The sequence below is a fragment of the Ahaetulla prasina genome, chromosome 4 (assembly GCF_028640845.1).
Source record: "Ahaetulla prasina isolate Xishuangbanna chromosome 4, ASM2864084v1, whole genome shotgun sequence".
Taxonomy (NCBI): Eukaryota; Metazoa; Chordata; class Lepidosauria; order Squamata; family Colubridae; genus Ahaetulla; species Ahaetulla prasina.
This window is the reverse complement of record NC_080542.1, coordinates 63,896,252-63,914,290: the sequence shown is the minus strand read 5'-3', so window position 1 is coordinate 63,914,290 and position 18,039 is coordinate 63,896,252. Positions and strand designations below refer to the sequence as shown.

Below are 18,039 nucleotides of genomic sequence, written 5' to 3'. Positions count from 1 at the left end.
TTATTATATTACAATAAAACTTCAACAACATTTAAGCAGATGGATAAATGGTATAAGCAGAGTAAAGAATATGCCATGGTTATAATTTATAATTTACTATGTGCTTAGTACATAAATAATGCTATTCCACCAATTAAAACCATAAGTAAATTTCTGCCAGTTGGCTTCTGATCTTAATCAGAAGACAATCAAGGACAAGAGACCCAAGAAGAGATAGATAGTGAAATCAAGCTGTCATATGGGACAAATGTTGGAAGTCAAAGATTGTGTATGGGGGGAAGGGAGAGAAAAACATGCACAAAATGAGGAAACACCGAAACGTAGCATTAAAATTCATCACTCCATTAATGAAAGCCAGCTGGGTGACCTTGTGCCAGTCAATCTCTTTCAGCCCAACCCAACTCACAGAATTATTATTATGGGAAAAATAGGAGGAAAGAGTATTATGTACATATGCTGCCTTGAGTTACTTATAAAGTAAAATAGACAGGATAAAAATAAAACAAATAAAACAAAACAAAATAGTCTTAAAGTGAGAAAATTAGGAAGTTAGGATGGTTGATGGATAAATTAATGTAATATTAATGGCACAAATTAGAAGTTTAGAGACAACAAAGAAAAAAGTGAAGAAAAGTTGAATCGGATTTATTGACAAGGTGTGAATATAATAAGAGAAGCTGGAAATAGTCCAGATATCAAACACTGAAGATAGATGAAATATAGAATTAAACCGTATTAGTTTCGTGGATATTACTATACAATCATTTCCATTTTCAGTGTGGAATCTTCCTACATAAAACAAATCAATCAATCAGAATAGAGCTGGAAAGGACCTTGGAGGTCTTCTAGTTCAACCCCTTGGTCAAGCAGGAGACTCTATACCCGTGATGGTGAACCTATAGCACGCATGCCCAAAGTGGCAGGCGGAGATATGTCGTCTGGCACATATGGCGTTGCCTGTTCCTCTACCAGGATTCTGGTGCACATGCGCATGCATTGATCAGCTGGCCTTTTTGCATTAAGCAGTGCCGGAAACTGAAAGAGCTGGTCTTCCATTTTCCTGCATGAGTAGCTGATGATCACGTGCCAGCTGATGATCACGTGCACATGTGTGCCAGCTGATGATCACGTGCACATGTGTGCCAGAAACCTGGAAAAGTAGCTGGCTGAAACCAGAAGTTCAGTAGCTGAAACCGGAAGTTCATTTTTTGCTCTCACCGATAGGAAGTTTCTCCTTAATTCCACATTGCTTCTCTCCTTGATTATTTTCCATCCATTGTTTCTTATCTTGTCTTCTGGTGCTTGGAAAATAAGTTGACTGTCTCTTCTTTGTGGCAGCCCCTCAAATACTGGAATACTGCTTTGAAAATGCCCTTTGATAATAGTTATGTCTCTTTCTCTGTGCATAATTTCCCTTTAGAACATTAATAAAATACCTTCCTTTATTCTGTATGGTCATTTTGGTATTGCTAAAATTTCAATGTTAACCATTATAAACCTAATAAGAAGCAGCACACCTAATTCCTTTCTTTCATAAACATTTTCTGTTATTGAAGGCAAATCTTTAAATTACCTAACTATATTATGGGTCACTTCCTCTCAGTAAACATTAAAGATGACTCAGGAAAAAGAATGATGATTAAATAATATATATCCAATATTTTATATGGATGGAATATGAATGCATGCAGCTTTTCTTTATTATTTATATTATGACTAAAAATAGTATTTGGAGATACTTATCATGCTTCCAGGAAAAATTGTTTGCATAGACTAAATCTAGACTTCAAACTATCACAGATGTGTAGTGAAGATGGCTAACTGAAGCCATGCTCAGTAAAGAATATGCCATGGTTATAATTTATAATTTACTATGTGCTTAGTACATAAATAATGCTATTCCACCAATTAAAACCATAAATAAATAAATAAATAAATAAATAAATAAATAAATAAATAAATAAATAAATAAATAAATAAATAAATAAATAAATAAATAAATAAATAAATAAATAAATAAATAAATAAATAAATAAATAAATAAATAAATAAATAAATAAATATTTATTTATTTATTTATTTATTTATTTATTTATTTATTTATTTATTTATTTATTTATTTATTTATTTATTTATTTATTTATTTATTTATTTATTTATTTATTTATTTATTTATTTATTTATTTATTTATTTATTTATTTATTTATTTATTTATTTATTTATTTATTTATTTATTTATTTATTTATTTATTTATTTATTTATTTATTTATTTATTTATTTATTTATTTATTTATTTATTTATTTATTTATTTATTTATTTATTTATTTATTTATTTATTTATTTATTTATTTATTTATTTATTTATTTATTTATTTATTTATTTATTTATTTATTTATTTATTTATTTATTTATTTATTATAAATAAATAAATAAATAAATAAATAAATAAATAAATAAATAAATAAATAAATAAATAAATAAATAAATAAATACATAACCAAAATGGAACAGATAAATGAAATATAGAATTAAACCGTATTAGTTTCGTGGATATTACTGTACAATCATTTCCATTTTCAGTGTGGAATCTTCCTATATAAAACAAATCAATCAATCAGAATAGAGCTGGAAAGGACCTTGGAGGTCTTCTAGTTCAACCCCTTGGTCAAGCAGGAGACTCTATACCCGTGATGGTGAACCTATAGCACGCATGCCCAAAGTGGCAGGCGGAGATATGTCGTCTGGCACATATGGCGTTGCCTGTTCCTCTACCAGGATTCTGGCGCACATGCGCATGCATTGATCAGCTGGCCTTTTGCATTAAGCAGTGCCGGAAACTGAAAGAGCTGGTCTTCCATTTTCCTGCATGAGTAGCTGATGATCACGTGCACATGTGTGCCAGCTGATGATCACGTGCACATGTGTGCCAGCTGATGATCACGTGCACATGTGTGCCAGCTGATGATCACGTGCAGCTGTAGGACACTCTGATCATTGCATGATTCACCTTGTACCTGCTTACAGGCAAAGACTTAAAGCCATAAAACCAATAATTAAATCAGTGAAAACCTGGACGGAGGAATCAGAATTAAAGCTACAGGCATGTTTTGACTGCACTGGTTGGAATATTTTAAAGATACCTCTGCAGACCTGGATGAACTCACAGATACTGTAACATCATATGTCAGCTTCTGTGAAGACCTATGTGTACCTACAAGGAACTTGCGAATACACAGTAATAACAAACCTTGGTTTACACCTAAACTTAAGCAGCTACGACATTCCAAAGAGGAAGCCTACAGAAAAGGTGATAAAATACTGTACAATCATTTCCATTTTCAGTGTGGAATCTTCCTATATAAAACAAATAAAACAAAACAAAATAGTCTTAAAGTGAGAAAATTAGGAAGTTAGGATGGTTGATGGATAAATTAATGTAATATTAATGGCACAAATTAGAAGTTTAGAGACAACAAAGAAAAAAGTGAAGAAAAGTTGAATCGGATTTATTGACAAGGTGTGAATATAATAAGAGAAGCTGGAAATAGTCCAGATATCAAACACTGAAGATAAATGAAATATAGAATTAAACCGTATTAGTTTCGTGGATATTACTGTACAATCATTTCCATTTTCAGTGTGGAATCTTCCTATATAAAACAAATCAATCAATCAGAATAGAGCTGGAAAGGACCTTGGAGGTCTTCTAGTTCAACCCCTTGGTCAAGCAGGAGACTCTATACCCGTGATGGTGAACCTATAGCACGCATGCCCAAAGTGGCAGGCGGAGATATGTCGTCTGGCACATATGGCGTTGCCTGTTCCTCTACCAGGATTCTGGCGCACATGCGCATGCATTGGGTTAGGTTTAGGTTTCCTTACCTAAGATGGCGCCGACGAAGGCTGCCTCGGTGAAATGCTCTCTAATTGTTTCTTTATTTCTAATTGTTCTCTGTGACTCACTACGGATTTCCTACTCACGAGACCATCTGCTAAAAATTAAGGAACATTTCTTTAAGGAGCAGCTTTCTTTAATCTCACCCCCGCCTGTCTTTACAAACACGGAGGAGATTCTAACACAGGAGGAGGCAATTCCCACGGAGCCATGGATTACTAAAAAAACGAAACGACGGAAACGAAGGAAACGAGGTAAAAGATCTGGGATCTTAATCAAGCTAAGAACTCGCACTAAAACTCCTCTGCCTTCAATTTTCCTAACAAATATACGCTCACTTGCAAATAAGATGGATGAAATACTCCTCTTAAACAAATACTATTCTGATTTTCGCAATTCAGCAGTCCTATGCTTCTCTGAAACCTGGTTAAATGAATCAATTCCAAATAGCAGCCTGAACATTCCAGGATTTCAAATTGAACGATCAGACAGGATTCCAGAAACATCTGGTAAAAGAAAGGAGGAGGCTTATGCCTATATATTAATTCAACCTGGTGTCAAGATTTTAACATAATTTACAAATTCTGTGACAACAATTTAGAGACTCTAATTATCAACTGCAAACCTTACTATTCGCCCTGTGAATTTTCCTCATTTCTTCTAATTGCTGTTTATGTCCCACCACAAGCCTGTGTAAACGAGGCATTACGAACTCTAGCTGACCAAATCATGGAGGCTGAAGCCAAACACCCTGATTCACTGGCCATTGTTTTGGGAGATCTAAACAAGGCAAACTTAAGGAAAGAACTACCAAAATACTTTCAGCATGTCAATTGTCCCACCAGAGGCAAGAATACTCTAGACCACTGCTACACAACACTAAAAGATGCCTATCGGTCTTTACCACGTGCAGCTGTAGGACACTCTGATCATTGCATGATTCACCTTGTACCTGCTTACAGGCAAAGACTTAAAGCCATAAAACCAATAATTAAATCAGTGAAAACCTGGACGGAGGAATCAGAATTAAAGCTACAGGCATGTTTTGACTGCACTGATTGGAATATTTTAAAGATACCTCTGCAGACCTGGATGAACTCACAGATACTGTAACATCATATGTCAGCTTCAGAAGACCTATGTGTACCTACACAAGGAACTTATGAATACACAGTAATAACAAACCTTGGTTTACACCTAAACTTAAGCAGCTACGACATTCCAAAGAGGAAGCCTACAGAAAAGGTGATAAAATGCTGTACAATCAGGCCAGAAATGCACTAACAAGGAGATAAGAGCAGCAAAAGAAGCTACTCTGAAAAGCTAAAGAATCAATTTTCAGCAAATGAACCAGCAAACATGTGGAAAACTCTTAAAATATCACCGGCTATGGCAAACCTCCTTCCCAGGCTGAAGGTAATCAACAACTGGCAGATGACCTGAATGAGTTTTACTGCAGGTTTGAAAGGAAACTACAGCCACCTATCTCCACAACCCCATCTCAGACACACCAACAACAGCCAAGCCTCCTACAACTGACCCCATTTCATTGGGTTCACAACCCTAGTGATCACAGAAAAGGAAGTGCAGGACCTATTTCACAGACAAAAGCCAGGAAAAGCTCCAGGCCCAGACAAGATAACTCCTTCTTGCTTAAAAGTCTGTGCTGACCAATTGGCCCCCATCTTCACCCATATTTTCAATAAATCACTAGAGATGTGCTATGTTCCTTCTTGCTTCAAACGCTCTACCATCATCCCAGTGCCGAAGAAGCCCACCATCAAGGAACTGAATGACTACAGACCAGTTGCTCTAACATCTGTAGTCATGAAAACCTTTGAAAGGCTAGTGCTTTCCTACCTGAAAACCATCACGAATCCGCTCTTAGACCCTTGCAATTTGCATACCGAGCAAATAGATCAACAGATGATGCTGTTAATATGGCTCTGCACTACATCCTACAACATCTTGAGTCTCCAAAGACCTATGCAAGGGTCTTCTTTCAGCATTCAATACCATCATTCCAGACACTCTTCTAACTAAGCTAAACCAGCTACAGGTACCGGAACAGACTTGTAAGTGGATCACAAGCTTCCTAACAAACAGGAAGCAGCAGGTGAAGCTAAGCAAGATCACATCAAATACCTGTACAATTAGCACAGGCCCCCCCAAGGCTGTGTGCTCTCCCCACTTCTCTTCTCTCTGTATACCAATGACTGCATCTCCAATGATCGATCTGTTAAGCTACTGAAGTTCGCAGATGACACAACAGTGATTGGTCTCATTCGAGACAATGAAGAATCCGCATATAGACGAGAGGTCGAACGACTAGCCTTGTGGTGCAACCAAAGCAATCTGGAGCTGAACACACTCAAAACTGTAGAAATGGTGGTAGACTTTAAGAGAAACCCTTTCATACTTCCATCTCTCACAATACTAGACAACACAGTATCAACAGTAGAAACCTTTAAATTTCTAGGTTCTATCATATCGCAAGCTCTAAAATGGACAGCTAACATCAAAAACATCATCAAAAAGGACAACAAAGAATGTTCTTTCTGCGCCAACTCAGGAAGCTCAAACTGTCCAAGGAGCTGCTGATTCAGTTCTACAGAGGAATTATTGAGTCTGTCATTTGCACCTCTATAACTGTCTGATTCGGTTCTGCAACCCAACAAGAGAGACACAGACTTCAGAGGATAATTAGAACTGCATAAAAAATAATTGCTACCAACCTGCCTTCCATTGAGGACCTGTATACTGCACGAATCAAGAAGAGGGCCGTGAAAATATTTGCAGATCCCTTACATCCTGGACATAAACTGTTTCAACTCCTACCCTCGAAACGACGCTATAGAGCACTGCACACCAGAACAACTAGACACAAGAACAGTTTTTTCCTGAAGGCCATCACTCTGCTAAACAAATAATTCCCTCAACACTGTCAGACTATTTACTGAATCTGCACTACTATTAATCGTTTCATAGTTCCCATCACCAATCTCTTTCCACTTATGACTGTATGACTATAACTTGTTGCTGGCAATCCTTATGATTTATATTGATCAGCTGGCCTTTTTGCATTAAGCAGTGCCGGAAACTGAAAGAGCTGGTCTTCCATTTTCCTGCATGAGTAGCTGATGATCACGTGCCAGCTGATGATCACGTGCACATGTGTGCCAGCTGATGATCACATGCACATGTGTGCCAGAAACCCGGAAAAGTAGCTGGCTGAAACCAGAAGTTCAGTAGCTGAAACCGGAAGTTCATTTTTTGCTCTCACCGATAGGAAGTTTCTCCTTAATTCCACATTGCATCTCTCCTTGATTATTTTCCATCCATTGTTTCTTATCTTGTCTTCTGGTGCTTTGAAAATAAGTTGACTGTCTCTTCTTTGTGGCAGCCCCTCAAATACTGGAATACTGCTTTGAAAATGCCCTTTGATAATAGTTATGTCTCTTTCTCTGTGCATAATTTCCCTTTAGAACATTAATAAAATACCTTCCTTTATTCTGTATGGTCATTTTGGTATTGCTAAAATTTCAATGTTAACCATTATAAACCTAATAAGAAGCAGCACACCTAATTCCTTTCTTTCATAAACATTTTCTGTTATTGAAGGCAAATCTTTAAATTACCTAACTATATTATGGGTCACTTCCTCTCAGTAAACATTAAAGATGACTCAGGAAAAAGAATGATGATTAAATAATATATATCCAATATTTTATATGGATGGAATATGAATGCATGCAGCTTTTCTTTATTATTTATATTATGACTAAAAATAGTATTTGGAGATACTTATCATGCTTCCAGGAAAAATTGTTTGCATAGACTAAATCTAGACTTCAAACTATCAAAGATGTGTAGTGAAGATGGCTAACTGAAGCCATGCTCAGGGAGAGATCCCTGAAGGATTTTTTCCTGGACTGTAGCTCTTCAGCTACTAATGGAAGGAACTGGCATTCCTTCAGTTTATATGACTCTCCTGGGTTAGGGAAACTCTTAGAATTACTTCTCAAGACCCTCCGATACAACTGAGGTCTACAAGTAACTTCAGGTACTGAGTTTCAAAGCAACTGCATGATGAATGCTGGGGGCAACTGAAATCTGTTCATCATTGAAAAAGCAGACATTTTGAAATTTACTTTTCAAATGGACAATAAGTTGGGCCTTTCATTTCTTAATCACCTTTAAGTGATTAATCTTTAGTCACAGCTTGCTACTCCTTTTTGAAGACCTGAGCCATTTCTTCAGTGTTAAACAACAAGAAGAAAGGCTGCTAAGGAAGTGTGGAGCAAAAAAAAAAGCTGATGGAGAAACATAAAGGAAGAAAGTTGCTTTGCTAGTGGGTGGCTAAAACTTTCTGATTTTTATGGTTTTTGAATGACTAGCAATCTCTGAGTGACTTACAAAAAAGCTACTCTTTGACCAAAGAGGGATTCAAGATGGAGGAGCAAATTATTAGAGATTTATTTGAAAATTTTCTAAATAAAATCCACCAGTTTGTAGATTAGCTGTGCTCAAAAGATGATTAAAAAAACTTCTCAAACTGCTTTAGAGATGCAAACACATGTAGAAACTTACCAAACCCCCAAGGCATCTTCACAAGTAGCTGAAAATGCAGAGGAGTCCATTGCAATTTTGGAATGTAAACCTGACACCAATTCTTATTATGATGGTTTAAATATAGATCTCTCAACCCAACTGAAAGAAGAGGTTCAAGAAAATCTGCAACTTTTAAAAAGACAAGTCTGGAATTTTTTTCTTTAAGGACATTAACAAGGTTGAGAAATCCTTGTGAAAAAGGAAAGGTTATAACCACTTGATAACTTTCCAGAAAAGAAAAAGATTTTACTCCATGAAGACAAGGAGTAACTTAATCTTAACTGGATGTTAACTGGAATTAGGATGGATTTCTATTTATATATATTTATTTATTATAAATAAATATATTTAATATAATATATTATATTTAATATAATATATTTATTTATTATAAATAAATATATTTAATATAATATATTATATTTAATATAATATATTTATTTATTTATTATAAATAAATATATTTAATATAATATATTTATTTATTATAAATAAATATATTTAATATAATATATTATATTTAATATAATATATTTATTTATTTATTTATTATAAATAAATATATTTAATATAATATATTTATTTATTATAAATAAATATATTTAATATAATATATTTATTTATTATAAATAAATATATTTAATATAATATATTTATTTATTATAAATAAATATATTTAATATAATATATTATATTTAATATAATATATTTATTTATTATAAATAAATATATTTAATATAATATATTATATTTAATATAATATATTATATTTAATATAATATATTTATTATTTATTATAAATAAATATATTTAATATAATATATTATATTTAATATAATATATTTATTATTTATTATAAATAAATATATTTAATATAATATATTTATTTATTATAAATAAATATATTTAATATAATATATTTATTTATTATTTTTACATTTTTTTATTTTTTTTTTCCATTTTACTGTTGTAAGCCATCCAGAGTAGCCCCTGGCAAGATGGGCGGCAAATAAATTTAACAAGCAAATAAATAAATATATTTAATATAATATATTATATTTAATATAATATATTTATTTATTTATTATAAATAAATATATTTAATATAATATATTTATTATTATTTATTATAAATAAATATATTTAATATAATATATTTATTTATTATAAATAAATAAATAAATAAATAAATAAATAAATAAATAAATAAATAAATAAATAAATAAATAAATAAATAAATAAATAAATAAATAAATATATTTAATATAATATATTTATTTATTTATTTATTATAAATAAATACATAAATACATAACCAAAAATGGAACAGATAAATGAATAACTATTGCAGTTATGAAACAAGTATGCAGTTATAAGTACATAAACATATAGTGTTTGTTTTTTTCCTGAATCGGCTCCATATTTTCTGATCCCATCAAACCATCTCTATTTAGCAATTGAAGCAATATTTCCTGCTCAGATGCTACTTAATAAGAAGCGCCTGATGTCAATTTTCTAGTGCAAGCAATGGGGTTTTAAAATGCTTTTTCTAAATATATAATTTTCCTGACTCTCTGGGTAGGTTACTTACTTGAATTATTGGTTTTGTTTTTTCAGCTCTTTATGAACTCTCCTGTGAAGCATATAAACATTTGGGCAAAACAACAGGTTCTTACTGGATAGATCCAGATGGCAGTGGTGCATTGGGACCTTTGAAAGTTTACTGTGATATGACAGGTAACTATACTCTGTAATGGAACTTTTTCCTTATGTTTCTAGAAGATCAGATCCTTTGTTTTATATTGTAAATGCAATACGGAATATAAAACACTATAGTCACTTTCTTTCTTCATAAAATTATTACGAGAACAACAAAAAAAAGACCATCCTAGGTAATATTTCTAAAAAGAAACAACCCAGGCTTTTTCTGTTAGAACAAATGCTATATATTTCATCTGTCAAAGCAAAATCAAATCTGTGGTCAAGAATCAGATCTGTGACCAACCCCAAGCCAAGCATCTGTAGATAGAAAAAATGAATCAGAAATTCTTCCTTTACTGGAACAAATATTAACATGGATGAGCAAGACTTCAAATCACATTTGTTCTATGTTCTAATCATTATGGCACTCAGATTTTTAGCCAAGTGCTGCAAGCCAAACATGTAAGCAGAGTAGTTTATATTCCTTTATCAGATCAAATCATCTGAGAAATCGTAGTTTTTCTCTGCTCAGCAATACAATAATAGAATAGCAGTGTAGGCATTAGACTAAGTTGCATTATGTCTTAAACCTGACAGCAATAATTATGTAGCTTTCAAAGATACTAGGTTTCTTTGTCCTCTGACATGATAGCACGGTGCTTGATACTGTCTTGCATATAACATGTCTCTGCCAAGTACTCTATAGCCTATTGATCAGGTCTAAAATGTTTTACTTATTGTTTTATTTGGTATCCTTGCTTCACTTAATCAACCAAATATAGAAGGAGAAAATTGTCCTTATCTGTTAGTCATAGCAGTAGCACTTAGACTTACATACCGCTTCATAGGGCTTTTACAGCCCCCTTTAAACGGTTTACAGACTCAACATATTGCCCCCAACAATCTGGGTCCTCATTTTACCCACCTCAGAAGGATGGAAGGCTGAGTCAACCTTGAGCCTGTGAAATTTGAACTGCCGAACTGCAGCTAGCAGTCAGCTGAAGTTGCCTGCAGTACTGCACTCTAACCACTGTGCCACCTCGGCTCAGATTGTCTATAATTGGCATCTTGGGTGACATTTATTCCATTAAGTCCTAAATTTGTTTTCTGCAATACAGAAGTATTACCTCAAAAGTCTATCCCATTAAACTTAGTAGGACTTGCTCATTAATAACTAGGTGATGGAAATTCATTCATACCTAAACTGAAATATAATTATTTTACACTGATATATAAAATAAACCCCACACAAAGTCCAGTCATACCTCACCAGGATGGTAGGAATGGGAATATGACTATTACGCATCCCATGAATTGCAAAAATCACAAATAAAGAAATCTTAGACTGAACATAACCAAAAATGTCACAAAGCCACGATTGCCAAACAAAAGGTATCATATTTTTTGCAATGGCCATGTCATGTGAGCTGACTCCCTCAAAAAAATCAATCATTCTGGAAGTGATCATTGGAAAAACTATAAGGGCCACTCTAGTACCCATTGGCTATAAAGGGAGACATCCAGATGACCATGGAAGATCTGAAGGAAGTAGCGCAAGATAGAAGAGCTATTTGAAAAGTGCTGTTTCATAGAGTGGCCAATGATCAGACACAATTGAATGCCTAATAATAATGATTTTGCAACATAATTTATAGGAAAAAAATGAAAACATCTCATATTACAAAAATAAAGATACAATATATTATCAGAGAAAATAGCTGCTGGATATACATTATGTACAAAATTATATATTGCATAAAAGTGCACATAAAAGTATATGAGAAGATATGTTTATACATCAATTTTCATCTGAAGTTTAATGCTATTTTTGGTTTTTAAATTTTTAAGAACTGTAATCTATATTCATCTTTAAATAACAGAGACAAGTTTTTGCTAAATGATATTTTAAGGATAGTAGTAGTGATAGAAAATGGCAGTTTCTTAGCTTATCCTCTGCTTGATACAAGTAGATAGTTTGGTGATAGTAGGAATCTCTAGCAAAAATGTGAATGTGGAATTGTTAGAAAGAGTACAGATATTTTTTAAATTATATTTTTTTCTGTTATTCAAACTAGAGATGGTTTACTCAGAGAAGGAAAGTTCTATATCAAGTTTAAATCTTTCTTCTGTAAAATTAGTCATAAAATGCATAGCATAAGCAAGGATAAACCCTTAATGTTTTCTTCCCAGTTTGGCTAAGTAATTAAGAATAATAGATTGGAAGAAGAGTCTACAGAAGAGCTAGCAAACACTGAAAGGACTGGAAACCAAGTCTTATCAGGAACGTTTAAAATATCTAAGTATGGTTAGCTCACAGAAAAGAGGGTTGAGGGAGGACATTATACCAGTGGTGGGATTCAAGCAATTTAACAACCGGTACTCTGCCCTAATGATTTCTTTCCACAACCAGTTTGCCAAACTGCTCAGAAAGTTAACAACCGGTTCTCCCGAAGTGGTGCGAACTGGCTCAATCCCACCACTGCATTATACTGTTTTAAAATTCTCTAAGGGCTGTCACATTGTAGGGGGGGGTCCATATTTATTCTTACTCGCTCCAGGAGATAAGCCTAGAAGTAATGCGATGAAATATTAAAGATGTGGATACAGGTTAGACATTAAGAATATATTCTTGTCAGTAAGAGCTATCCATCAATGGAATAGGATACTGCATGGAATAGTTTCTTCCCCTTCACTGGGGGTTTCCAATCAGATTATGGTAGTCATATACAGTATTGAGATGTTGTAGCACTATGGAGATTTTCAGTCATCCAGATCATGATTGTCCCAAAGGTGCTTTTTCAGGAGGCAACTGAACTTTCTTGTTTTCCTTTAAATACATTTTGCTTCTCATTGTCTTCAGCTCTGGATGGTCGGAAATAGAACAATTTATATTCCTTGCAGAGGGCTGATCATTTGCATTCTTTTAGAGCAGAGGTCTTCAAACGTGGCAGCTTTAAGACTTGTGGACTTCAACTCCCAGAATTCTCTATGCTGGCTGGAGAATTCTGGGAGTTGAAGTCCACAAGTCTTAAAGCTGCCAAGTTTGGGGACCCCTGTTTTAGAGAGTCACTAAGGCCATTGGGGTTTATCTGTGTCCTCAGGGTCACCTGAGTAGTACAAATGGGTGTGGAGCTTTCTTGGCTGCAGGATGTTTTCTGCCCTGTGTCCCTTCACTGTTAAAGACAGGTGCAGACTGTTGGGGATGAGTCTGTGTTGTCTGCATCTTGAACTGAGGTGCAAATGGTTCCTGTAGTCTGGAAATCTGTTCATACTCCCATACTATTTGAAGGGTGTTCATTCCAAAGTGTATAGCTGAAAGTCTATGAAAATTCTCAGTCATTCACAACGATGCCTCCCCAAAAAATTCCTTTGGGACAACTATGACCTGGATGACTGATAATCTTCATAGATTTTTAGCTATGCATATTGGGATGAACAAAGTTAACATGACATGGCTTGTAACAAATGGTTATTACAAGACCTGAAGTGTAGCTATTTATAAATAAATATTTATTTATTTATTTATTTATTTATTTATTTATTTATTATTTTGTTGAATACATATTACATAATATATATATAAGTATAAGCATGAATTGAATACATAAAATGAATACAAATAAAGGGATGGTAGGCATGCTGATGCTCTTATGCACGCCCCTTACAGACCTCTTAGGAATGAGGTCAACAGTAAACAGTCTTAGGTTAAAGTTTTGGGGATCTTGGGAGGAGGCCACATGGTAGTGCAATCCAGGCATTAACAACTCTGTTACTGAAGTCGTATTTTCTGCAATCGAGATTGGAGCAATTCACTTTAAGTTGTATAAATACATCTATTGTATGCTCGTGTACTGTTATGGTGGAAGCTGAAGTAGTCATTGACAGGAAGGACATTGTAGCAGATGATTTTATGAGCTATGCTCAGGTCATACCGAAGATGGTGTAGTTCTAAATTTTCTAAATCCAGAATTTCAAGTCTGGTGGCATAAGGTATTTTGTTGCGAGCAGAGGAGTAGAGAACTCTTCTTGTGAAATATTTCTGAACGCGCTCAATTGTATTAATGTCCAATATGCAGTGTGGGTTGATTATCTTTTGTGGATAAAATTGTTGTCCCCAATATTTACTTACTTGCTTTAATTTTGATACTTTTACCTCTACCATTTTGATACTTTGTAAAAGTTATCCACTGTTGTATTCTATTGGGAGATATAAATTGCTTATAATAATTTTCAGATTCCTGCTCCAGGAAATTTTAGCTTCCAATGTAGGTGCCCAGTGATATCATGAGATATACGAAGTGAATTTTCTGTTATGGTCTGTTAAGGGAATAGACAGAAGAAATAGAAAAACCATGGCTGGATTAAAAAAAAAAAAAGCGATGGGACTGGGAGGAACATCTGACTTCCTGGTGGCTTCTCCTTGTAGAAAGCTTGCAGGGAATATCTAAAAGGACATGATTTTATTTTTTATTTTATTTTTATTTACTTAATTTTGTCATAACAGTATACATAAACATTGTCATAAGTAAAAAAAATATCATGAAATATATATATATATATATATATATATATATATATATATATATATATATATATATATATATATATATATATATATATATATATATATATATATATATATATATATATATATATATATATATATGAAAAACAACAACAATAGGACAGGAACGGTAGGCACTTTTGTGCTCTTATGCACGCCCCTTATAGTCCTCTTAGGAATGGGGTGAGAAATTTCAGCAGAGAAATGGAGCAGCAGCATGGCAGCATTAAAATGGCCACAACTTTGCCAAATTTCAATCACACAAGGGTAATGGGTCTCAGATTTTGGACACATTCTGTAAATTAGCCTGTCATGGATAGGCTACATGGATACAAAAATTGTCACCCTGTGATGCACTATTTGGTTCAATTGACAGTTATACCTAATTAAACTTACACAACATTTTTAGTAATAATTTATTTATTTATTTATTTTGTCATAACAATATACATAAGCATCACACAAAAAGATTATACAGTATGTAAACATATGTATGAAGAAATATAAGGAAGTATAAGCATATATATATATATATATATATATATATATATATATATATATATATATATATATATATATATATATATATATATATGAAAAAACAACAACAATAGGACAGGAACAGTAGGCACGTTTGTGCTCTTATGCAGGTCCCTTATAGTCCTTTTAGGAATGGGGTGAGGTCAATAGTAGATAGTTTTTGGTTAAAGCTTTTGGGATTATGACAAGAGACCACAGAGTCAGGTAATGTTTCCAAGCACTGATAACTCTGTTACAGAAGTCATATTTTCTGCAATCTAGATTGAAGCAGTTAACATTAAGTTTAAATCTATTGGTTGCTCTTGTATTATTGCAATTGAAGCTGAAGTAGTTTTCAACAGGAAGGACATTGTAATAGATGATTCTATGAATTAAGCACAGGTCTTGTCGAAAACGACGGAGTTCTAAGTTTTCTAAACCTAGGATTTCAAGTCTGGGGGGATAAGGTATTTTGTTGTTTTCAGAGGAGTGGAGAACTCTTCTTGTAAAATAGAATGGGGTGAGGTCAATAGTAGATAGTTTTTGGTTAAAGCTTTTGGGATTATGACAAGAGACCACAGAGTCAGGTAATGTTTCCAAGCACTGATAACTCTGTTACAGAAGTCATATTTTCTGCAATCTAGATTGAAGCAGTTAACATTAAGTTTAAATCTATTGGTTGCTCTTGTATTATTGCAATTGAAGCTGAAGTAGTTTTCAACAGGAAGGACATTGTAATAGATGATTCTATGAATTAAGCACAGGTCTTGTCGAAGACGACGGAGTTCTAAGTTTTCTAAACCTAGGATTTCAAGTCTGGGGGGATAAGGTATTTTGTTGTTTTCAGAGGAGTGGAGAACTCTTCTTGTAAAATATTTCTGGACACGTTCAATTGTATTGATGTCAGAAATGTGGTATGGGTTCCAGACAGGTGAGCTGTATTCAAGAATTGGCCTGGCAAATGTTTTATATGCTCTGGTTAGTAGTGTAGTGTTTTTGGAAAAGAAGCTACGCAAGATTAGGTTTACAACTCTTAGAGCCTTTTTTGCTATGTAGTTGCAGTGGCTTTGGCACTTAGATCATTTGATATAAAAACTTCAAGCTCTTTAACAGGGTGGGGGGTCATCTGTAAGGTAATGTCCATCAAGCTTGTACTTAGTGTTTAGGTTCTTTTTTCCAATATGTAAGACTGAGCATTTGCTGGTTGAGATTTGGAGTTGCCAAGTTTTAGACTAAGCGATTAGATGATCAAGGTCTTTTTGAATGGTAGATGTATTGTCGGTGGTGTTAAATAGTTTGACATCGTCAGCAATAATGGTATATACATATTTGAATGAAAAAACATTGGAAAATTCTTGGATTATATTTTAGACTAGAGTAAGGCAATAACTTCTGGGTTTCACAAGGATTGTATCTATTCACCAGGAACTAAAATATTGGAATTTTCTCTTTATTCTTTGCTAAAGGGCAAGAGTTTGGATTAGGTCTATAAACTATATGAAGTAAAGTAACATATATATTTAATTTCTGAATTAAGGTTGCTATTACTGTTTTTTCTTCTACATTCATTTGAATTGGTATTCATTAGTAGAAGTCAAACTGATAGTCTACATTAAGGCTTTATTTACTATAATGTTTTCGTTTTCATTTTATAGCTAGCTTTGAAACAAAACAGCTTGTTTTATGGACTTATTTAGGTCTGAAAGTGTTTCACTGTGTAATAAATGCATGTGGAGATTGTATTAGCCATTTACTTTCTATTTTATTGTTATAAAGATTTCCCCCTTCATCTCTGTTTGTTCAAAACAGATTGTGCTTTATTGGTTTATGGATCATAATGTTCAAAATTTCTTTGCATGAAAAGATGTACCTGTCATAGTAAGGCTAGTAGAAAGTATTCCCTCTAACTGGTCCTCCTGAATTACAAGCTGTCTCTTTACTTACTCTTCTTCAAGGCGCTATTGTCCTTATGAAGTAAACATTTTAAACAATAACTCCTGGACATGTCACATCAAACCTGGTTGGTTCTTGCTAAGAATACAATTTGTCAAATTGACAGCAGCTTTAACCAAAAACTTTCTACTATTGACCTCACCCCATTCCTAAGAGGAATATAAGGGTACAAATGTGCCTACCGTTCCTGTCCTATTGTTTTTCTTTTTTTTCTTCATATATATATATATATGCTTATACCTCTTTATATTTCTTCATATATATGTTTATATACTATAAAATCTTTTTGTGTGATGCTTATGTATATTGTTGTGACAAAATAAATAAATAAATAAATAAATAAATAAATAAAATAAACCTATAAGGAAATATATATTTTAAAGAGGGTTTTCAAAATAGCACATTAATGCTTGTATTGCCTTCTCTCTATTTCTCTTTTTTAATTAATGCTTAGTTTTCCCAAATTATAAACTCAGAATGGATTTATATTAAAAGGAATGGGTTATTTACCATATTTCTATTTTTGGTCCGTTCACAACTTGTGGGGAAGTTTTTTTTAACTGTTGTTTTTTTTTTTGTATTTGTAAGCTACCCAGAATCTACAGGAGTTAGTGGCTATAATAAATTTAAATTACTGATTTTGAAATAGTATGTTACATTCATATATTTATGAGATTCTTAATGAGAACCATAGTAAAGGACAAGTATGTTTAAGAGAGGAGATAAAAGGAAGAGTTCAGACCTCTGTGCATCTCTAATTAGTCTTTGGGGATAAGACTACTTTAATGATTA

General features: G+C 33.2%; 1 protein-coding gene across 1 annotated transcript in view; it reads left to right on the top strand.

The window, feature by feature from the left end:
• CNTNAP2 (contactin associated protein 2) overlaps positions 1 to 18,039 on the top strand; it is a 788,332-nt gene that overhangs the window by 430,363 nt on the left and 339,930 nt on the right. The window contains exon 12 of the mRNA XM_058182711.1: positions 10,128 to 10,247. Within this exon, the coding sequence (XP_058038694.1) occupies positions 10,128 to 10,247 (120 nt within the window). The remainder of the gene's footprint in view (positions 1 to 10,127; positions 10,248 to 18,039) is intronic.